The sequence below is a fragment of the Vicugna pacos genome, chromosome 17 (genome assembly GCF_048564905.1).
Source record: "Vicugna pacos chromosome 17, VicPac4, whole genome shotgun sequence".
NCBI lineage: Eukaryota > Metazoa > Chordata > Mammalia > Artiodactyla > Camelidae > Vicugna > Vicugna pacos.
This window is the reverse complement of record NC_133003.1, coordinates 30,150,690-30,175,530: the sequence shown is the minus strand read 5'-3', so window position 1 is coordinate 30,175,530 and position 24,841 is coordinate 30,150,690. Positions and strand designations below refer to the sequence as shown.

The 24,841-nt window shown below is 37.2% G+C and overlaps 1 protein-coding gene across 8 annotated transcripts in view; it reads left to right on the top strand.

Moving 5' to 3' along the window:
• FHIT (fragile histidine triad diadenosine triphosphatase) overlaps positions 1–24,841 on the top strand; it is a 1,244,593-nt gene that overhangs the window by 555,953 nt on the left and 663,799 nt on the right. For all 8 annotated transcript variants that reach the window (XM_072941591.1, XM_015236553.3, XM_031686352.2 and 5 more), the window contains one exon: positions 19,856–19,974. In XM_072941591.1, coding sequence (XP_072797692.1) covers positions 19,872–19,974 — 103 coding nt within the window. In that variant the 5' untranslated portion in view covers positions 19,856–19,871. The remainder of the gene's footprint in view (positions 1–19,855; positions 19,975–24,841) is intronic.

Below are 24,841 nucleotides of genomic sequence, written 5' to 3'. Positions count from 1 at the left end.
AACCGTCTCTACACGGTGGGTGTCAGGAGAGGTGTTCTTGCTGGTGTCATATGTGTAAATGCTGCCCCCGAGTACTGAGTTCATAAATGGCTCCTCTATGCTTTATAAACCTTTAGAAGATGCCCTTTCCCCTGTTACACAGTCATTCCTAGACACAGTTCAGCCTGGTGGTCACGGTGGGTATGAGGAAGCAGCTACACAGAACATGGGTAGAGTGTCACACCTGGGCGAGGCCACTGCTCCTCACCTTTGATGCTGGCCTGCATCACCCTGAGGCGTTGTCAGTCCTCAGAATCCACCCCCAGCCCTCATCTTGCTTCTCTGAGCAGTGCTCGGTAGCCAATTTGGTTTACTGAGAAGAGCTTTGAGCTCTTAGATAGTAGGCGATCTCGATCAAGCCATTTGACTTCTTTGGCTTTTGTTTTCTCAATATCTCCTGTATAGGCTGTTGGGGTTTAAATGAGCTAGTGCAGGTCAGTGTCTACTGTGGGCCCTGGCATAGAGTAGTGTACAATGTTTGTTTGTTGTCTTTGGTACAAGGCTCTTGCTGCTATAGAAATATATGAAGTCCAAGAAGAAATGGATTTCAGGTCAGTCCTATCTCCCTCCATTAACTACAGAGACTTCCCTGTCATAGTTTCTGGGGAGACCAGCTCATTCTTCATCCTGTATCTTTTTGTTTCCTATGGATCTGGGCCTGTCTTTCTTAGGTGCTCAGAAAACTGTATAGATGTCAATTAGTATTTCTCCAGCACCTCTAGTGTTTGAGACGGCATGCTGGACACTGTGGGAGATGTCAACGAAGGTTTTGTACAGACACATCACCCAGATGATTGTAAGCGCCTCCTTTTTCTTTCGATGTCAGGAGGAGATCAAAAGTAGCAGTAAGAAAATGACCAATTAGTCTTGCCTTTGAGAGCTCTCAGCTCCAGTAAGCCCTTACACAACTGAGGAGGAGGACAAGGAAGAATGAAACAGTGCGGTGTTATTATAAGGGAGGTAATAGCCCATATGTAAATGAGTACGACCACACAGGAAAGCTGTTGTGAGTCAACGTGAATCATAAGACCAAAGTGAATGCATAATAGCCACCCTGCAAACTCCAGCTCTCCTGCAGAAGCTAGTCTGTAGATAGAAGCATCTGACCTGGCCTAAACAATGGAGCCACGTGATGGGATTCAGGTGCGGATCTCAGTCTGCGGGCTCGTTAGTGCTCGATGATGCTCCGTAGTCGGCAGCTGGAGCCTCATTACTGTCCATAAGAGTAAGCTAATAATTAAAGAGGTCTGAATTTCCAAATGGTGACAAATAGAAGGAAGGGGTAATGAGATGGATAGGAATGGAGATCCCCTGACTAGTGCCGATCTCAGTGAGAGGATGAGGAGATGAAAAAGACACCATTGTCACTTTGAGAGCTGCTGTTAAATGTCTACTTGTCTGTGGCACAGGGAAATGTGAAGGCTTTTATCAGGCACTGAATAGCGAAACTACCCTGAATGGAGCCCTGGATGACGCTGAGCTGCAAAATCCATCCTGAGGGGAAGAAGGCTCAAGACTTGGAATGACTTTAAATTCAAATTTGATTTAAAATTTTATGATAGTGAAATATGCAGAAGTGGGTGTGGGAAGGAGCTCTGTTCAAAGACCCTGTGAGTGAGAATCTCTCTTGGTTATCTGCTGCCCCAGTAGAACTGACAATGTTGGTTCTAGTGAGGACCTAACATAGAGGCTATAGTTTGACTTTTTGTGATTGCATTTAACCAACATCTTCTGAGGACCAGAGAAAAGCCAGTGGATGGTTGGTCTGGAGTGGCGTTGGGTTCAAGGCCATGAATATAGATCTTCCATCAAATGAGTTTCTCATATGCTGTTGAACAGGATTGAAGGAAGATCTTCCTATAGTTGTAAACCTGTACCTTTACTGAATTATACCACCTGTAGTAGATTGTTAATAGGTTTTATCAGTCATGTAATTATCTTCTGAATGCACAATTCAGAAATTGCTATATATAGTAGCACACTTAAAATAGAAGTATGTCTATTTATAAACTGCAGGTGACATGTAGCTATAATTGACCCTGTCATTAGCCTTACTATTCCATTTTTAGCTGAAACCTGTAAGTGGCATTGCTTCACCACAAAAATCCAGACATTTCACATTAGTGAAAAAGGGATGGAATCATCTTTCCTCTGGGAAGAGATGGTAATCATTGTCTTGTATTCATTCATGTTGAGAGCTTTATTTTGTTCACTGTTAATGTTTAAAATATAACACAGATATTACACATTTTTAAAAACATGACAGAAACCTTAAAAAAGAAGAAAAATTGAAAAGGACCCTGAACATCTCTTCACCTCTGAGAGGCCTGAGCTCTGATGAAGCAGAAACCACATGTTAGCAGTAACCACTTCCAGAAGATGGCAGTTGGTAGATTTACCATACAATCTTTTGGTACCAGTTCTGATTCGATGTTCCCATGTATCTATCCAGCCCATGGAGGTGAGCTCACATGAATCTTTATGACTATGTGAAGAGTATAGTATAAATGGGAATGCAGCAGAAAATGATCACTCCAGAGAGATACATGACATTAAGGTGATTTTTCAACCTGTAATTCTTTCCTAAGTATTGTTTTAATACCATAACCTGTAAGTTTCCCTTCTGCCATTGCCATCCATAGGAAGATAAGGTTTAGGTTATTTCCACTGTTGAGATGAATCTCTGCCTCCATCACACTGAAGTCATGACATACTTTGTCCTTCAGTTTGGAAGTCTTCCTTTTTATTCAGGCCTCTGTCTTTCTCACCTGAGCTGTTACCTACAAGCCCAGGCTGTTAATTTTCCAAATGGCTCTAGGCCTCCATGCTGGTGTTAAAGACCTTCACCGGCTGTGTTTGCTTTGGCAGGCAACATTTTAAAACTGACATAAATAATTTTAAATTTTATACATTTTGATACGTATGGAACTGTGTTTAATACTCAAGGTCAGGTTGAAATGTAAAACATATGAAAGTCATCCATTCATTCCCTATATCTTTCTCCACTAGATGAAAAGATCTTTAGGAGCAAATTTTTCTTTTTACAGGTGGGCGTTTTTTTTTTTTTTGAAGTACAGGTCTCTAGTGGGTCAGTGGGAGAAGGGAGTTGACAATTCACATAACACAGGAATACTTGACAAAATTCCCTTCAAATAGCTTCTCCAGTGCATCGTCATGGCAGAAAATAGAAATATGCAGAAAAGATAATAAAATTTATTCCAGATTGATTTTCTCAGAAGAAAAGAATTCTTAATTTCCAGATTTCTCCTACGTATATTTGCATTCACACAAGTGATTTTAAAATAGCTTCATATGTGCACTCACTATTTGAAAATAAATGACTTATTTCTATAGCATAAATGTAAAGCTATATTCTAATTATATAAATATAAATTTATATATAATTATATCAATATAAGGGTGTACATGTTGTAATTATACCAATACCAGGTTATGTATTTCATCAATAGAAGGTTTTGTCTTATTTGTATTTCTTTCTCTCATTGGATGAATCAGCTATGAAGCAGGTATCATCACTGAGGGGTGGGTCATGGCAAGAATGTAATAGGTCCAAAGACTCTGGGGCAGTTCAGGGAGTAGTAAATACTTATCGGGAAGTTGGCAATGAACCAGCAGAAGTAAAGGATTCTTGGCTGTCAGTGCACATTAAGATTACCACGAGAACTCTTGAAAAAAACAAATGACAAAACTAGAAAAGGCCCTGTTGCCCAGATCTCTGTCAGACCAATTAAATTAAACTGTATGGGAGTGGGCTGTTGGGGAGGATGTGGAGAAATTGGAACCCTCATTCCTTGATGGTGGAAATGTAAAATGGCGGAGTCACTAAGGAAAATAGTTTAGCCGCTCCTTGACAAGTTAAATATAGAGTTTTCATACGACCCAACAATGCTACTCCTAAGTACGTATCCAAGACAATTGAAAGCATAACATCCACATGAAAACTTGCACCTGAATGTTCATAGCAGCACTATTCATAATAGCCAAAACATAGGAACAACCCAAATGTCCATCAACTGATTCATTGATAAAAAGAAATGTAGAGTACACAAAAAATGGGGCATTGTCTGGTCTTTAAAAGGAATCTATTACTGAAAAATGCTACAACATGGTTGCATGTTGAAAACAGTATGCTAAGTGAAAGAAGCCAGACACAAAAGGGTGCATACTATATGATTCTATTCATACATAATGTTTAGAGTTGGCAAATCCATAGAGACAAAGTAGACTCGTGTTTTCCAGGGGCTGCTGGGACGGGGAAATGTGGATTAACTACATGAGGTTTCTTTGGGGGATGATGAAAATATTGAGAAAGTAGATAGTGGTGATAATTGTGCAACTTTGTGAATGTACTAAAAACCACTGGATTACGTATTTTAAAATGGTAAATTTTATGATACATAAATTCTATCTCCATTTTTAAAAATCTTAGGAGATGTTTGGGCAATGGGGACCTTTTTTAAGCTCCTGAGATGATTTTAACATGCAGTAGTAAATACATCTTTTTTCCAATTAAAATTTGAAAACTGAGCACTCTGTGGTTTAAATCTTGGACATCACAAGCTTCTCATCACTGACTGAATGTAAGACCAAACAGGGTCTTACATAATTGGTCCCTATCCTGTTTCCTTCAAATCCATCCTCTCACCTCTCTTGTCTTGCTTCCTGTTCTCAGACTCCACTGTCCCACTGTTGCTTCCCTGCCTCTAAGACCCCAAGCTCATTCTTGCCTTGGCACTTGCTGTTTCCTCCACCAGGAACCTTCTGGACCCAGATACTCATACATAGTGGGCTCTTCCTCATTCAAGTCCTGGATCAAATGTTAGGTTCCCTTTCCATCCACGCTAAACCAGCCACTTCTGCTCCCTCCAAGTCACTACATGTCTTTGCCCCCTGATTATTTCCTTCAAATTGGAATCAGAAATGGTTTTGCTAGCTGACTGATTTGTGGTCTCCACCGTGTTCCTCCTCACCGTGCCCCTAGATTACTCCACATGTGCAGGGGCTGGCATGTCCATCACTGAAGGAGTACTTGGAATATGGCAAGTATATAATACTTGTTGAATGAATCATGTAAGTGGTTAGAGTTCAAGGAATGACCAATCCAAGGAAAGATTATTTCAGTGTGAGCAAGTCTGAAATGCTCTGTTGGAGAAGGGGAAGAAATCAGTGAGAGTGAGGTTAGAGATTCTGCACAAGCAAACATTGTAAAACAAACATTAACGTGTCGAGGGGAGGGGAGCAGAGGTAGCTGATGAAGTGAAGTCTTGGAAAAATAGCTGGCATTTTCAGTACCTATGTGTTTCCTGTTTATAAATAGTTGAGCTTTGGTATTTTATTTGACTTGGAAACAATTGAAAATTCTTCCTCAGTGACACCATAGGTTGATAACTTAATACACTTGAGTAAAATTTGTTTTTTTTTCCTTTGTAGAAAAATGTTACAGCTATACTTTTGTTTGAATTCTGAGGCACTTGAAGCTGTCTTCTCTTTCTCTTTGTTCTTCTTGTCATTTTGTGGGATATTCGTATGCTGTCTCTTGTGGAATTTTGATACGCCTGTGAGCTTACCATGTTTTATACATCATCTAAACCTAAATGTACGTCTCTGGCTATCCATTTATGCACCCTGATTGTTTTCTAAGTCATCCATAAAATGTGTTGGAGAGCCTGGCCAGCTAAAAGTGTGTTGTTCCTCAGTTAGATGACAAGTCATTTTTCCTGTTAAGGTTAGTCTTCAGATCCATTAACCAGCAGCTTTTCAAATGCATTTACATTTTTGGTTAACATTTGAGCCCCCTGTTTTTAAGTGAAGTGAACTGAAATAGAAGCATATTTATTAGTTAGTAGAAGTGTCTGGAGTTACTTGCAGTGTGGCTGCTTCTGATGACCCCCAAAAAGGATTGGTCATGCCTTCTGGAATTGGTTTAGATTCCTCCTATTTGCTGAGTCATTTCAGCATACAAAATAGCAGATTTTTTTAAAAAATAAATCTTACCACCCCAAGCCATAATGGAATAATATGTCTATCTTTCAAGGTAAAAGAAATACAAGTTTTTCATCCTTTTTACCAAAAGAACAGTACTTCTTTTTCATCATGTCTAGCTTCTTGGTTGCCTGGGAGATGTCAGTTTTCATCGCAGATTGCTTTAGATAGGATACTTAGTAGAAGTCATTTTTTACAACATGATATTTCTAAGTAATGACAAATTTTTATTAGAGATATGCCCGGTGTTGACACAGTTTGGGGGAATGGCTCTTCTCCCTAAACTACCTGTGAATGTACATTGTTAGAAACACGTCTTGGGAGAGATTGAGCAGTACAGACCAATAACATTGAAGGTTCAATATTCTTTGAACACAGCAGTTCTCAAATCTGGGAATTAATGCACAGGAAGTAATTGAAGAGACACATAAATGTTGAGGTACGAAGAACCTTCCTCATAGGGTTTTCAGGAGCATTAAGTAAGTTGTTACAGAGAAATTGCTTAGAATGATGAAAGTAAGGGGTAAGTGTTAGCTGTTACTTAATCAGATGCTACTTTTTACCTGACGTTGCTTTAATTCTAATACAGAGAGGTTAGCAATCATCTAAGGGCAGTGCAGTGCCAAAATGTTTTTTAAAAAATTTTGCTTAACTAAAAATTATATGCCATTTAGATGACAAGCACTATTGCAAGCAACTTATCATTAACTTATATATTAGTTGACAGTTACCGATTTTTTACTGGATAAAATTGGGCATTACTTTCTGCCAGGGTAAAATACTGACAACATGATGACTAACATTTATTGAATACTTATTAAATGCTTTATGTGTGTCCTTGAGAAGAGGTATTACTGTAATCTCCATTTCACAGACTGACTCTGTGTTCTTAACCTCATTATCCCAGAAGTTCTGCTAGGTTTGGGCTAGGATGGAGAATTGTATTGTTAGGAAGCTATTGCTTGAGAACGATCCCAAGATAATTTCAGTAAACCTAGTTTTGGAACCGGTGCTCTGGGAAAGTACTTCTCAAACTTGAATGTGCATGTGACACAACTGGGAAGCTTGTTAAAATACAGATTGATGCAGTAGATTTGGGGTGGAGCCTGGGAACCTGCATTTCCAACAACTCTCAAGTAACACGGGTATTGTTGGCCAGCAGACTGCACTTTGAGTAGCCAGCCTACTGTACTGCTTGTGGAAATTTTCAGACTTTTCATTTGTCCTCAAGAAATCATTTGCGGTAGGGAAAGGTAATCATGAAATAGTGTTGTGGTGGTCTATAGATAAGGGTTTCACATTCTGATGAGAATGGCCCATTAGGTCATTTGCTGAAATCTTGAGTTTCTCAAACTTGAGTGGTTGGACTTTGAAGGGCCCTCACATTCTCAGAAAGAAGTTTATATTTTGTGTTCTTCATTTGGTGAAATACTATGAAAAAAAAAATAGACATAAGGCATATTCTGAGTCACCAGCAGGCCAACTTATGAGAGTATTGCTATGTGGTTTTGGCACCAAGGAATCTCCTAAAGTGCCAGTTACCTTTAATTCAGTGTTTCTGGGAGTGGGGTCCCTGAATTCCAGTGTAAGGAAATCTTTAAAAGTACCCTCCATAAGTAGTATCCTCTAAAGGAGAGCCCCTGGGTTCAGAGTGACTTTGAGTAAGCCACTTGACTTGCTAGACTTACTGAACATCTCTAGAATGAGAGGACTGGATCTAACTAATCTTCTTGGATCTTTTCTGCTCAAATTTTAGGGTTGAATTTTTTGTTTTTGGAGACAGAAGCATATCACATTTAGTTGGCCATTAATACAGCATTTACAAGCAAATCAGGAAGAAACCTGATCTACTCTGAAATGAGCTGTTGTCACCTGTTGTAAATGGGGAAAATTTCACATTTTGGGGCATTTGCTTTTGTGGCCATTGAACTTACAATTACAAGTTAGGTTGCCTATTTAACCGTGTCAAAAAATGACTGATCAAATTCACTGAGTCACAAAATTAAATGTGAATAGCAGAGACCTTTTCATTACTTCCTTACTGTTCACTAAATTTTGGAGATACAGTTCTGAAAATAATGTGATGCTACTAGCTAGTGAGAATTACAGGAGACAGAGGGGGTAGAGATTGGTTATAGAAGATAGAGAGATCTAAATAGCTTTCATAGCTGAAAAGATGGGACATGGAGACTCATTAAATACCTTGAAGTTACATAATTTCAGTTCAAAATAAGTAATTACTAAGGAATACAAATAAAAAAACCAATTAACTAAAAATGTACCTTTGGTTTTCATTAACATACTTAATTCTGTCATTGGTTTATAAAGAGACACATGCAGGCGTCAGTCACTGTTTCTGGAATGAACTTACTTCCTTCTATTTCTGTCTTAGCTAAAGCCTACTGAAAAAGAATAAGACCTTAAACCTTAGACTGAGGTCCCTACCCCAGGACTTGGTTTTCTGGATGCCAGAAGCCATCTCCATATTTATTAAGAAACAGAGATCCTCGGAGGTGATTTTCTCCTGAAAATTCAACAAAATATTGGTACATCCAGCTTTCTTGTTTGGTTGAAAAAAAAAAGATTTCAGCAATTTTACTTTAGCATAAAATAAAATTGCTTTCTGCACTTTTCATGTGAGAGGAAAGTATTTAATATTTATCTCAGCCTTGCAGACCGTTTCAGATCCTGGAGATGCAGGAATCTTCCTGTCACACAGTATTGGCTCTTAAACTTTTCTTTACCCCTGTTCCTTTTATATTTCTTGGAGTACTTTTCTTCTCGACTGGAATTAAAACTTGAGGAAGCATGTCTGCTAGCAGCCCAAGTAGACAGAATTTTACCACAATTAAAAGAAGAGGAAAAATTGGATTTGAGCAAGGAGATAGAGAAATACTACCATTTGGGGCTGCCTGTGTCATGTGACAAATGAAGTGAGATGTGCATTATACACCTTGTCATCCATTATTTTCAGATGAGGTATCTGAGGGTGAGAAGTTCAGTGAATTACTGAAGGTCAGGGAGTGACGGAACCAAGACTCAGGGTCGGTATGCTTTGAACACTCATTCCATGTCTTCATGATTCCTCTCAATCAAGGACTTTGTGAGTTGTCTTGACATACCAAAAGGGAAGGAATAGTGAAGAGGGTAGTCAACTTTTCAAACTGTTAGCAGGCTAAACTTAGGAGAAGAAATGTAATAGGAATGCATAAGCTCATTGGCAAGAGTGGTGCTTGAGAAGGAGAGAGGTGAGAGGCAGGGTGGCCTTGAGTAGAGGAGAAATGGGAAATAATTAAGCCTCATGTGTAACCTTAGGAACTAGATTAATGGATGGATTATATTCATACTGATGTTTATCAGCAGTTAGATGGATTAGGTTGTCTCCCAAAAGGCATCAGGAAGAAATAAAAATATGAGAAGACTGAGGAAAGAGTTAAGGGGGAGAATGAATAGAAGTGTTAGATACGTTGGAGAGGGAAAATTTCCCTTTCTACCCGTCTTGAGTTCTTGTCACTGGACTAATAATAAAATGGACTTCAGACTGACTAACAGAAAAATTTAAAAAAAATTCATGTGCATGGAGGTTTCCTAGAAATTGGACCTAAGAAGTGGTCAAAGCAGGCTGCTTTTATACTTCTTAGACAAGCAATGAATTTGTGAGAAATTGACAGGACAGAGAAACTGAGGTTTGGAGCACTCCATCAGTGAAGAATCTAAACAGAGTTTGGACTTGGGGTAGTACATTAAAGAAGTAACAGGGTTTGTTTGCATAAGCTTTTTTCCCTGAACTCCATCTCTGGAGGTAAGGGGTGTCCTTTTACCTCCAGATGGAGGGAATGTACCTTTCATTGGAGAGATTGGTTTCCTGCTTTCTGGGAGACAGACAGGAGGGTCAGAGTGTCCCACTTGCATTGGCTATTTTCAAAGTAACTTTAATTCAAAATGATCAGTATGCCACCATTATACATTTTGGGGTGGCCCACCCTGAACTCCAACAGATAGGATCCCTGAAGGGCAGAGAAGCAAGTTGAGACCAGGGGATATTTGGAAAGGTAATGACCTGGAATATAAAGAATCCAGTGAAAACTCAAGACCTCATATGGAAAAGGTTCATAGTCGACCAAGCAGGATGACTTGGGAAAGTAGTCTATCATGGTTTGAATAACGTTCTACCCCAAGAGGAACCTCAGCACTTCACCTTATTTGGAAATAGGATCTTTGTAATTAGTTAAGATGGGTTTATGCTGGAATAGAGGGGGTCCTAAATTCAATGAATTATATCTTCATAAGAAGATGAAGAGGACGCACAGAGAAGACAGCCCTGTGAAGACAGAGGCAGCTGTTAGAGTGATACATCCTCAAGACAAGGATTGTTGACATCCAGCAGAAATCAGGAAGAGGCAAGGAAGGATTCTTCCCTAGTCTTCAGAGGCCCTCCCAGCACCTTGATTTCAGACCTCTACCCTCCAGAATTAGGAGAAAATATAGTTCTGTTTTTAAGCCTTCCAGTTTGTGATAATTTGTTACTACAGCCCTTGGAAACTAGTGCATAGCCCTACACTTAGGCTCTTAACAATTCTGAGATTAAAAACTACACCATCTTCCAGTGAACAGGAATCTGAATGTTGCTGGACTTCTCTCCATAGCAATACCAGAATGTGAGAGGGCAAAGGAATATATTTCAAAGTGTTGAAACAAGCAAACTTTAAGCTTAGGATTTTATTTCTGGTTACTTCATTTAATGGGAGGATAAAATAAAGATACCATCTTGTATAGTAGCTCAGTTTGCCACATACTGACCCTCTCTGAAAGTACTTAGAGAAAATTTGTCCTAGCAAAAAAGGAAAAGAAAAGGAAAAAATGAAAAGAAAAAGTGGAAAAATGAATCCAGGAGGAAGAAATGAAATGTGGGAAATAAGAGAATTTAGTGGGTTTTTTTTTCAGTTTTCATTTTTATTAGGTAGAATTGTTACAATTTGACTGTACATATACAATATATTACATGTAAATACATATATACAATATACTGCACATGTTTTAATTTACATATATGTACTGTTCATTGTTTCTAAGAACAGTTTAGAGCTTTAGCTTTTTAAACTTACATAGTTATCAAAGGAATAAGGCCAAAAATAAGATCACCAGAATGCAGTAATCCACTCATAAAGGACAGTCAGATCTGCTTACACATAATCAAGAAATCAGCTGAGTTATAAATAATTAGTTCATTTATGTCCTTTTTTTTTTTTTAAGAATCCACATATAAGTGATATCATGGCATTTTTCTCTTTCTGGCTTACCTCACTTAGAATCATGATCTCTAGGTCCATCCATGTTTCTGCAAATGGCATTATTTTATTCTGTTTATGACTGAGTAGTATTCCAATACACACACACCCACACCCACACCCACATCTTCTTTATGCAGTCATCTGTTGATGGACATTTAGGTTGTTTCCATATCTTGGCGATTGTAAATAGTGCTGCTGTGAACATTAGGATGCATGTCTCCGGGTATATGCCCAGGAGTGGGATTGCTGGATCATATGGTAGGTCAGTTTTAAGTTTTTTAAGGAATTTCTATACTGTCCTCCATAGTAGCTGCACCAGTTTACATTCCCACCAGCAATGTAGGAGGGTTTCTTTTTCTCCACACCCTCTCTAGCATTTACTGTAGACTTTTTAATGATGGCCATTCTGAGTGGTATGAGGTGATACCTCATTGTAGTTTTGATTTGCATTTCTCTGATAATTAGTGATATTGAGCATTTTTTCCTGTGCCTGTTGGCCATTTGTGTGTCTTAATTGGAGAATTACTTGTTTAGGTCTTTTGCCCATTTTTTGATTGGGTTGCTTGTTTGTTTGTTTTTTGATATTAAGGTGTATGAGCTGTTTGTATATTTTGGAAATTACTCCCTTGTCAGTCGCATCATTTGCAAATATTTTCTCCCATTATGTAGGTTGTCTTTTCATTTTGTTGGTGGTATCCTTAGCTGTGCAAAAGCTTTTAAGTTTAATTAGATCCCATTTGTTTATTTTTGCTTTTATTTCCATTATTCCAGGAGCTGGTTCAAAAAATACATTGCAGTGATTTATTTCCAAGAATGTTCTGCCTTTGTTATACTCTAGGAGTTCTGTAGTATCTGGCCTTACATTTAAATGTCTTTAATCCATTTTGAGTTTATCTTTGTATCTGGTATTAGAAAATGTTCTAAGTTCAGTCATTTACAGGTAGCTGTCCAGTTTTCCTAGCACCACTTACTGAAGAGACTGTCTTTTCTCCAGTGTATATTCTTGCCTCCTTTGTCATAGGTTAATGGACCATAAGTGCGTGGGTTTATTTCTGGGCTTTCTCCTCTGTTACATTGATCTATGTGGCTGTTTTGTGCCAGTACCTTACTGTTTTGATTACTGTAGCTTTGTAGTATTGTCTGAAGTCAAGGATTGTGATTCCCCCAGCTCCTATCTTCTTTTTCAAGATTGTTTGGGCTATTCGGGGTCTTTAGTGTTTCCATACAAATTTTAACATTTTTTTTGTTCCAGCTCTGTGAAGAATGTCGTTGGTAATTTGATAGGGAATGCACTGAATTGGTATATTGCCTTGGATAGTATGGCCATTTTAACAATACTGATTCTTTTAATCCAAGAATATGTTATATATTTCTATTTGTTTATGTCATCTTCAGTTTCTTTCATCAATGTCATACTTTTCGGAGTACAGGTCTTTTGCTTCCTTGAGTAGGTTTATTCCTTAGGTATTTTATTCTTTTTCGTGTAATGGTAAATGGTATTTTTTTCTTAATTTCTTTTTCTGCTATTTTTGTTGTTAGTGAATAAAAATGCTACTGATTTTGTATTAATTGTGTTCTGCAACTTTATCAAATTGATTGAGTTCTAGTAGTTTTCTGGTCACTTCTTTAGGATTTTCTGTGTATGGTATCATGTCATCTGCAAACAGTGACAGTTTTACTACTTTATTTCCAATCTGGATTCCTTCTATTATTTTTTTCCTTCTCTGATTGCTATGACTAAGACTTCCAAAACTATGTTGAGTACAAGTGGTGAGAGTGGGCAACCTTATCTTGTTCCTGATCTTAGAGGAAGTGCTTTCAGCTTTTCCCCATGAAGTATGATGTTAGCTGTGGGTTTGTCATTTCTGGCCTTTATTATGTTGATGCCCACTTTCTGGAGAGTTTTTTTTTTTTTTTATCATAAATGGATGTTGAGTTTTATCAAAAGCTTTCTCTGCATCTGTTGAGATGATCATATGGATTTTATTCTTTAATTTGTTAATGTGTTGTATCACATTGATTTATGGATATTGAAAGATCCCTGCATCCCAGGGATGACTCGCATTTATTTGATCATAGTGCATGAGCGGGTTAATGCATAGTTGGGGTTGCTTTGCTTGTACTTGGTTGAGGATTGTTGCATCTATACTCATAAGTGTTAGTGGCCTGTTATTTTCTTTTTTTGTGTGTTATCTGTCTGGTTTTGAAATCAGGGTGATGATAGCCTCATAGAATGAGTTTGGAAGTGTTGGGAATTTAGTGATTTTTGTAGTGGAGATTTAGGGGGGGAAGGCTTTGAAGGGGGAGGCCAGAAACCAGAGAGGGAGGTCAAATTCAGAAGAGGGCATAGTGCTGAGGCCACTGCTGCCTGGGGTAAGGAGGATGTCTGTAGACCTTTGTAAGTAGGATAAAAAGTACGATCACTGGAGTAAGTGGTGGTTAAAAGCCACAAAAAACCCCAGCGTATCAAGAGCTATTTCAAATTATTACCAAGTATTGTTTCAAAACATTACAAATTGGACATGGGGAAGATGGAAGACGATATCTGAAAGAGATCCAAGGTGGGAAGTGTATGCTAAGGGCAGAGACACTGATCTGCTTTTATATAATTGATGAGGGCGTTGAATGTTAGTATGGACTATAATAAGAATAACCACTACTGACACAAAATAGAATGTATGATTTTCATACCATAGGAAAAAACTTGATCTAGGCAGTGGCAGATAGGAAAGAGAAAAAGGTAAAACAAAAAGATGAAATAGTGTGTTTGAAATAAGCTCGAGGAATAATTGGTATAAATGAATGGGGTTAAAGTAACCACGACAGACTGTCCAACGGAGAGAACACAAAGTGCTATAATGTTTATTTAAAAAAAATTTTTTTAAATGACACAGGTTGAAGATACCGAGATGGAGAAACTTAACACTTGTCAAATAGACACAAAAGAAAAAGGAAGAATAAATCAAGGGAGTAAAACAAACAGGGGCATATGCACTTGCCATAAAATAAAAAGCAGTCATTTCTGGCATTTGACATAGATTAAACAATTGCCATTAGAAATCTAACACTGATGAAACAATGAGACAAAAAGTAAGCAGAGGAAGATTTGTATAACAATGAATTTGCTCTACCACATGTGTAAAACTTCTTAACAAATGCAGAATATATTATTCTGGTGGTCACGTGGATTAGGCACATGCTTCATCTTTTAATGGATTAGGAAGGAAGCCTTGAATTCTAAAAAATCAACATTATAGAGATTCTTTTCTCGAACTACAGTGCTTTAAATGCAGTCATTATTAACAGAAATGTAACAAAAACATTCCATATGTTGGAAATGAAAAGACATACTATGAAATAACCCCGAGGCTAAGTAAGAAGTGATAATAAGAATAGCAAAAATTTAAAGCTAAGGGATAATAAAAGCAGAATAGTTCAAAATTTGAGAGAGGAAGCTAATGGAATACTTCAGTGACAGCATATACTTTGTTTCCCAAGAGAAGACTAGGAAGTCTGAAACCCTGTAAGCTCAATGTTCTGCTCAAATAATTAGAAAAACTGCAACATGGTGGATTTGAAGAAACAAGGAAGGAAAAACGTAAGGGGGATCAAATACAAATACAGAAAATAAGGAACAAAATAGAGAAAATTAATGAAAGCAAAGAACCAGGAGGTGGTCCTTTGAAAATTTTCATAGGCTACATATAATAATCTGTTAAAGAATATGATGGTTGTTATCAATATAGATGAAAATTTAGGTGAAAAGGATATATGCCTAAAAAATTGATGCAAGAAAAACTTAATCAACAACCATTAAATAAATTGTAATGATTACCGAATTTAATCTTCCCTGCAATATAAAAAGGGGCCCAGTTTGACAAGTGAGTTCTGTTTAACTCTGAAGGAATAGAAAATCCTTTTTATAAAACTTCTTATAGAAAAAAGAAAAAAAAGCTAATCTATTTAGTTTGATTTTGAAAACAAAAACCAGGTAAAAAAAAAAATGGTGAACTTCACTTATGACATTGAAAAACACTAAGAATTCAGATCTAGCAGTGTATTGTGACTAAGTTGAGTTCATCGTAAAAGAGAAAGGATGTTTTAGTATTTAAAGTCTGTTACTATTATTTGCCACATTAATGGAAACGAATGGGAAATTGCATGATCAATGATAAAGAAAAGGCATTTAATAAAATTAAGTTTGTTCTTTTTCAAATGGAATAAACTCTTAGCAACTTAAAAGAGGAAATTTTTTCTGCTTGACAAGGTCTTTCTCCTAGAAACCTACGGCAGATGATATTTTTAATGGGAAAAACAAAACTTGAAACTCATTTCTATTAAGATTGGGAAGAAGACAAGAAGGCCTATGCTGTTACTTCTTCTTGTCAACATGTTACCAAATACCTGACCAATGCAATAAGACAAAGAAACCAACATAAGCAGAGTAGTTGAAAGATATAATTATTATTTCTAAGTAAAATCACTTCTATAGAAAACCAAAGAGAATAAGCAGAAACTATTAGGAGTAATATAAGGGTTCATTTATGTTGCCAGCTTTTAAGAGCAGCATAAAAGTATTAATAGCTTTTGTCTGTACTGGGAATAACCAATTATAAACTATGATGATGATAAGATACCATTTACAATGCTGACATAAACTAAAAGCTATCTAGGAATAAATCTAAGAAAGAATTCATGAAACATATAAGGGAAATTTAAAACCCTATTACAAGAGTTTTATTATGGTATTACAAAGCATAAATGCATCCTTTATAAATGGATTGATTGAATATTGTGAAGATGTCATGTTTCCCCCATTAAAATTTAAATTCAGTTCAGTGCCTAAGCGAGAATGTTTTTGAAGGGGCAAAGCTGAATCTACAGTTTATATGGGAAAATAAAGATAAAAAAGGACCTTTTCTTCACAAGGCATTAACATTATACAGCCCACGAGGCAAATCCAGGCTGCTGCCTGTTCTTACAAATAAAGTTTTATTGGGACACAGCCACATCCATTCCTTCGTTTATTGTCTATGGCTGCTTTCATGCTGCCATAACAGGGTTGAGTATTAACAACAGACTGAATCTGGCCCTTTAGAGATGAATTTTGGTGCCCCCTATTCTCTAGCATCTGGCATACAATCAGGATATAATAAAGTCCAGATTCATTCCTGTGCACATATGGGAGCTTAGCGTAATCATTCCCAGCACTTGGTGCTAGGAAAGTTGGCTCACAAAAGGAAAAAAATGAAACCATTTCTATACTTCATACCATAAGCAAAGCCCCAAGTGGATTAAACACCTAACACTTAAGAGTGAAAATATGAAGCTGATAGACAAAAATTTAAGAACATAATTTTGTAACGTTATGGTAGGGAAGGGTTTGTTTTATAAGATTCATAGAGCACAAACCATGAAAAGAAAATTGATGAATACATCAAAATGAATGCTATTTGTTCAGTGGAGTTGATGATAGGAAAACTAACAGATGGTGAAAATATAATTGTCATGTTTAATAGACCAAGATCAATATTTAAATATACAATGGACTCTGGAAAATCAAAAAATAGAAGGAAGAAAACCAATGCAAAAAAGGGCAGAGTATGAATTAATCTTTCATACAAGGATAAATGTACACAGACGTATCACATTGGAGGCAAGCAAATTAAAATTAAGGGACCCTTTTTTGCCTGTCATACCAGTAAAAGGTAGGAAATCATATACTTCTGAGTGCTGGCAAGGATATGGAAAATTAGAAGTCTATTTGTATTGCTTCTGGGAATGCAAACTAGTGCATATATTAAAAAAAATCTATGTATATAACCTAAAACCCAATAATCAGACTCAAGCTTAGATACCTAGGGAAATTTGGTAAGGATGGTCATCACATTGTTATTTGTGGTGAACAATTAGAGAAAGCTAATTCTTCAGCACTAGAAGAATGAACAAGAAAAATTGCAGTGGAATACAGTGAGAGAATAAGCAGTGAGAAAAAATGAATTACATCTATGACAACATGCATGTGTCTCTAAAACGATGTTTAAAGAAAGGCAGAATGAGATTTAAAGCATGATACAACTTCCATACAGATACAAAAACCATATGCAAGAGCCCTGTGTGTTTGACATATGAAATATTTATTAAAATGCAAAAAGGTTATAACCACAACATTCATTATTAAAAAAAAAAAAAGAGGCCCTGCGGTGGGAGCAGAAGGAATGGGACTGGGCATTGAAGTTGAAGGGAGAATGATAATGAGAAAAATGAAAACAAAAAGAAGACACTCTGATGGACTCGTAATAGTAGTTCATCAACTGGAGCCTCTGCTAAAGTCAACCCTGTACAGTTATCCATAAGAGAAAACACTCCAGGAATATTAGTCCTTCCAGCACTGTTAGATCTAGGTGCACAAACAGTGTGATCAGATATTGGTCTCTTTCTGAATCTTGGCTTTCCTGGCCTCAGCGTTGGCTCTCATATCAGGCAGACTCTTTTCAGTGTAATCTCTTGCTCTACCAGGTTCATGTCCTACCTGTTTGGCAATTTAGCAGAAAGCAAGCAAGCCCTTTCCCTGTAGTATCTGCGGTAAGCCACTCACGGATAGCCTTCTTTGAATGGCTCCTTTTTATTTTTTTTTTGTCCTACATCCATTCCTGAAACAATCGTGTGATGAAGGACTAAGGATGCCTGGGTCACTTTCCCATGCCTAGAATCTGGCTGTAGGAATAGCCCAACCTATGGAATATGGTGGGTATTACTCAAAGAAAGATGAGTGGTGTGGCCAGAACTACAGAAAGTGGGTACTGGGGAGGCAGAAAATCACAGATGGCTGCAGGGGATTTGAATCAATGCTGTCTATAGAATGACTGAAATGAGTTGCCATGTTTATTCTAGAAAAACTGGGGGAAATGAATGAGGATTAAGTCCAAATATCTAAAGCGTTTCCACTTGAATGATACTTGTTTTGCATGACCCCAAGGCATTAATCCATGACAAAAAGGTGGACTTGGTATATGAGGTGCAACTGCATAATTGCTGGAGTTGATTATCTTAGAAGGAATGGATAGCGAGGTTCCTATCACTGGGTATAGTCAAGCATAGGCTAGCCAGCTACCTGGCAAAGATTCTTCTGTAAGGAATGGATTGAGAGAATGGTTGGATTTGGTCAGCGGTTCTGAATCATCCAGACCACTGATTTAAAGTGTAGATTTTTGGGCCCTTCTGCTAGAGTTTCTGGTTTGGTAGGTTTGGAGCAGCACTCAAGAATTTGCATTTCTAGTAAGTTTCCAGGTGATGTTGATGCTGCTGGTTCAGGAAACACCTCTTGAAAACCACTGAGTTATATAATTTTCAGCATCCTACTGACCTTTCATTTTTATGAGGTAGTTGTAAATGTTTTAAAAACTAGTATTTGTATCATTCAGCTAAACTCTGTGCTTTATTTCTTTGTACCTGAAATACATTAAATTCTGGCTATGTAGGTGCTTCTACAGTAGATACATTTTACCTGGCGCTCTGTATCTTTTGGGTCATTGAGAACATTAGAATCATTAAGCAATTACGCATTTATTGATATGCTTTATAAAACAGACAGCCATTTTCTGATGTGACCTTTTTTTTGTATTTGTTTTCCCATGGCTCATTGTATTTTCATCAGTTTTGTAGTAGGGTGGTTCCTAAATTAGAAAAATGAAATGGTTTCCCAAGGAGGGTGTGTCTTAGTCATTCAGAAAGTAACTTTGCCATGTATTGGCATTGACTGATGGAAAATCATTCCTTGGTACCCTAGGTACCAAGTGTAAAATCTGGCATCCCCTTGTCTTCTCTCCATCTCCAACTTGTGGCTTTTCCCCCCAAACAAGATATGGAACATTTCCCGTATCTTGCTGCATACTGCCTCTGTATCAACCAGGAATTTTTCTGATCTTAAACTCATTTTGCTGCTTCTTCCTTTTCCTCATTTTTTCCCTTTAATCTTGGAAATTTTCCTATAATATTTCTCTAGGAATACTCACATATTTTTGTACTTGTAGGCAAGGTCAAACAGTGTTTGTACTTTTTCCTAAATTGCTTTTATATAAACAAAGATAAAACCATTTGAGAAAAGAACCTAAGACTGAGAAGGTTTATAGTCAATGCTTAACAATGAAAATTTTCAGCTTAGCAAAGATGATGAAACGGATGGTTAACAAGAGTACCTGACAGATTGGACCTCGTGGATATGGATTAACATGGCTACCTGAAGTGCAGAGGGATTTAAGAGGACAGTTTATTGTCTACATGGAAGCTTCTGCTTGAAAACACTAAATCCAACCAAGGCAGTGCTGGTAGGGAAAGTGGAGTATTTTAGGAGGACTCCCAGAATACATCTTAGTGGACATTACATGGGGAACAATTTAAATAATGTCTTTACAACTAAGAATCTGTAGTAAGGGACTTTGCTTTCTTTAAAGTCATATATGATCTGAGTTTCTCACCTGAATTTTATAAATGATCGTTTTCTAAATCACTTTCTCTTTCAGTCTTCACTCTGAGGAAATGTCATTCAGATTCGGCCAACATCTCATCAAACCCTCTGTGGTATTTCTCAAAACGGAACTGTCCTTTGCCCTGGTGAACAGGAAACCTGTGGTTCCAGGACGTATCCTTTCTTTTATTTTTTTGAGAGAGGAAAGACAAAAAGCCTCTCAATCTCACAGACCAAATGTCGAATATAGGATTGACCTCTGATGTCTGTCTAAGAAGGTAAACAAGGGATCCGCCTCCCCTCCCCCTTTGGAGAAACAGGTAAGGTGTTACATTTATTCTGAATCCAGTTGGTGGCACCAGTAATATGCTTGATCAATGTTGCAGAACTTCCGAAAAGAGTTGCTTAGCAACCGTGGCTTTGGAGGTGAATTTTTACTTGACCTTTTAGCTATGGAAGCTGTGTACATAAATAGGTGCTTCTAAAACGGATCCAATGAATTTTTTGAGCACTTGGTTTTCAGTTATCAATTGTAATTGTGACTTTTAATAGTCAAGTAGAGATGGGTGGCATGTTGTGATTTGAAAGGAAAGTATTACATAATTTGAGACTGACCTGGTTTCTTTAAGTCCTGGAGATCATTCAAGCTATGAATTTTAATTAAATTGAAGCACATAAATATACTTACAAAATATTTTTTTCATGTTGGAGTCTGAGATAGCATTATCCCTTGGAAAACATCCCAGCATCTAGATCATTGTCCAGTGCCATTGGTAGTAGAGTATTTTTTTTTTCCTTCTGACCATCGATTTCAGCAGAAGCTTTATTCTTTACAGTGGGAGCAGCAGGAATTGGTGAAATGCCCTGGAGAGGAATTTTTTATTGTTGAAAGTATTACTCATAACTGTATGCATGTAACATTTGTACTGACTCTTCAGAAAGTTTTCTTTCCTCCCTAACTTAATTTTCTATGCAGAGGGCAACAAAGTATAAAATTTCATGTTTTAAGATAATAAGCATTCCCACACGGAGACATGATTTTTACTTTGAAATTAATTTCTCAGTAATTCTGAATCTACAAATGTGTCAAGATTTTTTCCAGAGTAAATTATATATATTTTTTTTACTTGGATTTTTCAGAATGCTTGAGAACTTTATGAATAATCTTCTTGGCCATGTACATTGAAAAAAAAAACAAATAATAAAAAATAAACCAAAAGATCCTTGTGATTTTATGATAGACTCTCAAATTCCAACTAAATTTTGTACATTTATAACACGAATGATCATAGCAACAAACTAGTAAATAGTATTTACATTTATCTTGATAATTAACTTTTAAATTTATAAAAATAAATTATAAATACACAATATTGAAAAACTTTATTCCTGTTCATGGAAGTAAAAATAAACTATTTAGAAAAATCCTATAAAACAAGTTTTTAAGTTGTACACCAGTTTAGTATTAAGTTTTTCTAAAATACCTTGAGGTTCTTGAAATAACAGGCATTTTATTTTCTCATTTGATTTTGCTACAAGTTTGTGGTTGTCTTTTTTCTATGAGGATTTTTTTTTAAGCAAAATGTCTGAGAATTCTAATGTTACAAGAATATTGTTTAAATGTCATCTTTTTGGATGCCAGTTTTAATTGACTTTTATCAAAGAACTGAGGGAACTTGGGATGAAAATTTGAATTTATATGAACAAATCTTAATGCCTTCGACTGAGACTATGAGGTTGTAGAGATGTACTTTTTTTTAATGATTTATAATGGGATGAACTTTGTGATTTAACTCATATCTTGATAGTAAGAAACTTGATTTTTTGTGGTCTTTTTAACCAACTGAAAGTGTGATGTGTGAAGACCTGGCTCATACTGGATAGTGAGCAAAGAGTGAATGATGACTAGGTTTGTTAGCACTGGAATTGTCATTTGGAAATGAACTCTCGTCATTCAGTGCTGACCATCTCTTTGAGTTAATGCCAAGGACACGGGGAACACTGTATTAAAATGAAAAAAAAAAAACAAAAATACCAAAACACTGTTTGGAAGGTAGCAAGAAGGACCCGGCCCTTTCTGGGGATGAGAGCAGTGAGAGCTGGAACATTTGTGTTATCCAGTATACTCTGTAAAGCTGTTTTACATCTACAGTGTTTAAAGTGGTTTCAGGGCCAGTGGATGATGTATTCCAGCAATCCTTTTTATATGATGATTCTGTAACTTTTTATTTTACTTTACCTTTGTAAACTGTGTTAGGTAACTACTGTGAGAAGAATCTCAATAAGTTACTCATTCGCTTGTAGAAGGCAGTACTCTTTGTCCTGCAGTTTGGGAATTGAAGCTGTGGATAGCTCTGCCTACTAACATTTCCTGAAATAAAATGGTGAGATGGCTGCAGTGGGCTTTGATCCCCCAGTGCTCCATCTTGTCTACCCTGGATGAGGCCCTTGTTGTGGGTCTTCCAGCTGTTTGCACCCTCTCTGCCCCTGGACTTCTCCAGTTCAGCCTCCACCTCACTTTAAACCACAGCGCGGATCATACCACTCTCCTATTCCCTTGTAAACAAGCCACTGATGAATTTAATGAATCTCCTTTTTTTTGAGGGTAAAGCTTAAATTCCTTAGCATACTTTTTAAAAAGATTTTCATTATCTTGACTGTTCTTGACTCAGCCTCCCAACTTTGCATTATTTCCCTTTACCTGCTTCCCATCCTTTTTTTTTTCCCCCCAACTATAGTGCTTTGATACCTGTCTTGCCCTCTTAGGAAAAAAAAATACTCTGTCCTTCTTGTGACACTTGGCTCCTTACTCACATGTTGACTCATTCAACAGTGTATACTGAGCTCCTGTTCTGTTCCAGGAACCATTCCAAACACTGATCCCAAGGGGGCAGGGTCTAGCTCAGTGCATACATAAGGTCCTAGGTTCAATCCCCAGTACTTCCTTTAAAATAAGTAAATAAACCTAATTACCTACCCCCCAGAATTTAAAAAAAAAAAAACAAACAAGAACAAAACAAAACAAACCCACTGATCCCAGTCTGCCTCATAGTGGAACTATGTTCATTGCTATTTGTCTGCGCGGAGTCACGAGTTCCTGGGAAGGGCTGGGGGCAAAACCTACTCTTCTACATCTTTTTCTTAGCACCTGGAAGTACTCTGTTGACTGAATTTAAAGTGAGTCTATAAACATCAGGAGCATGTGGATAGTTTCAGTTAATGGAATGGGGCAATAAAGGTCCACTGAAATCCTGCCTTTTCAGTCTTCTCATGCCCAAAGCCATGTCTTACCACCATTTTATTCCAGATTTTTCAGTATCTCATTCAGACTGCATTTTCCCAACTTTCCCTACTTGCTTTGTTAGTTACAGTCCTGTTGACATCTGTTATGAGTGTGCTGAATTAAATCTAAAAGCAGTGAATGAATTGATGGCAGATAGGAAAAGATTTTTTCCTTTTTCTTTCTTTCTTTTTTGCACCTTAATTGGCCAATGGACAAGTCTATATTTGAAGGGTAGTGTATTGCTATCTTTCTGTGAGCTGGAAGGTTTTACTCTGTTTTTGATGATTTCTTTTTTTTTTTTAAAAAGAGTATTTAGGTGGCCTTTGGGGAATGTGCATTTCATAAGAGACTTGTAAATGTCATCTTTGAATCACTAATGTTTTGCTCCCACCTCCTCAAACCTTTTTTCTTTGGACTTTGCTCTCTGACTTTCTCAAAGCTTTCTGAGGAGGAAAAGAACTGTCAGATCAGGAGCTGCAGATAGGCTTTTGAAGCAAGACTATCTGCTTCATTCTCAAAAGAGCGACTTGAATTCCTCCTTGTCCCCCAACTAAAGCAAACACTTCTGCTCGTTGCGAATAGTGTTTAAAGCCGATTGAATAGGCTTGGCCTCTGTGGTGCAACACCCTGGAAGAATGTCAGAATGTCTTTAATCCATTAATTCTTGTTACTGGAAAATGCTTTTCAGAATGTCTTGGTGAAAGAACAGAACAGTTTTGGAGATTGCATCTTCAAAATTCTGCAGCAAACGTATTGTTCGTGTACCTTAGTACAGCCCAGCTATTGTTCATGGCTTAAAAACATTTGAGCCAAAACGGTTAATACTTCTCCCACCCCCTCCCCTTGCACTGGGCTGTGTCTACCTCTCATCTCGAGTTGAGCGTGAAAAATGAATCTGAACATTAGTGGGATCCATTTGGGGACTAAGGCTTTTGCTGTAAATAAAATTATTCATTTGTTATGTCCTGTTGTTTTCAGCAGACAGTGTATTGATCTTCAGATTGCTATTCAGGATGGCATACGGAGCTCTAACATAAGGGGAATACGGCCGCATTTGTGGATGGGTTGAACGCGTTGTGTAATGACAGAGACAAAACTTGCTTGCTGGCCATACTACATTATACAAATCATTTGTCAACAGTTTATTGAATCAGTTATTAAAAGAGCAGATTTTTCCAAGCTGGAGCCTTGCACACAGAATGTTATCGGGGCCAAGCCATGTTAGGATGACGCATTGAGGACAGCCTTACAAAGTGTATTTGTGAAGAATTAGACTAGGTAACTTAAAGGACATTTCTGCTGACATATTAGAAACAAAAGTTTGGTACAATGGAAATTGTGTTCTAAGGTCCAACTTCAAGAGATAAAAAGGAAAAATCTGACAAATGCCTTTTAATACAAAATTTTAACTTACCAAACAAGCAGTGTTAAATTTTCTGTTTTCAGACCATTGCCATATTGAGTGCTTTTGAAATAAATGAACAAATAATAAAAATAGCTTCATTACTTAACAGTGCTTCTTACGGAATAGATGCTATAGATAAAAGTGCCCTTTTAGTCCTTCCGCAAAAATCAGAAATGTTTGTCATTTCCTGAGTAGGTTGTAATCTTGTGAATTTCTTTAATGGTACAGGAAACTGCAGTTATTAGGGATCTGATGATCTTTCATTTTGCAAGAGTTTCTTTTTAAACCTTTCTGTGCAAATAAAATGAGCTCAAGTACTATTTTAATATCTTTACTACTAAAGATAGATTTTT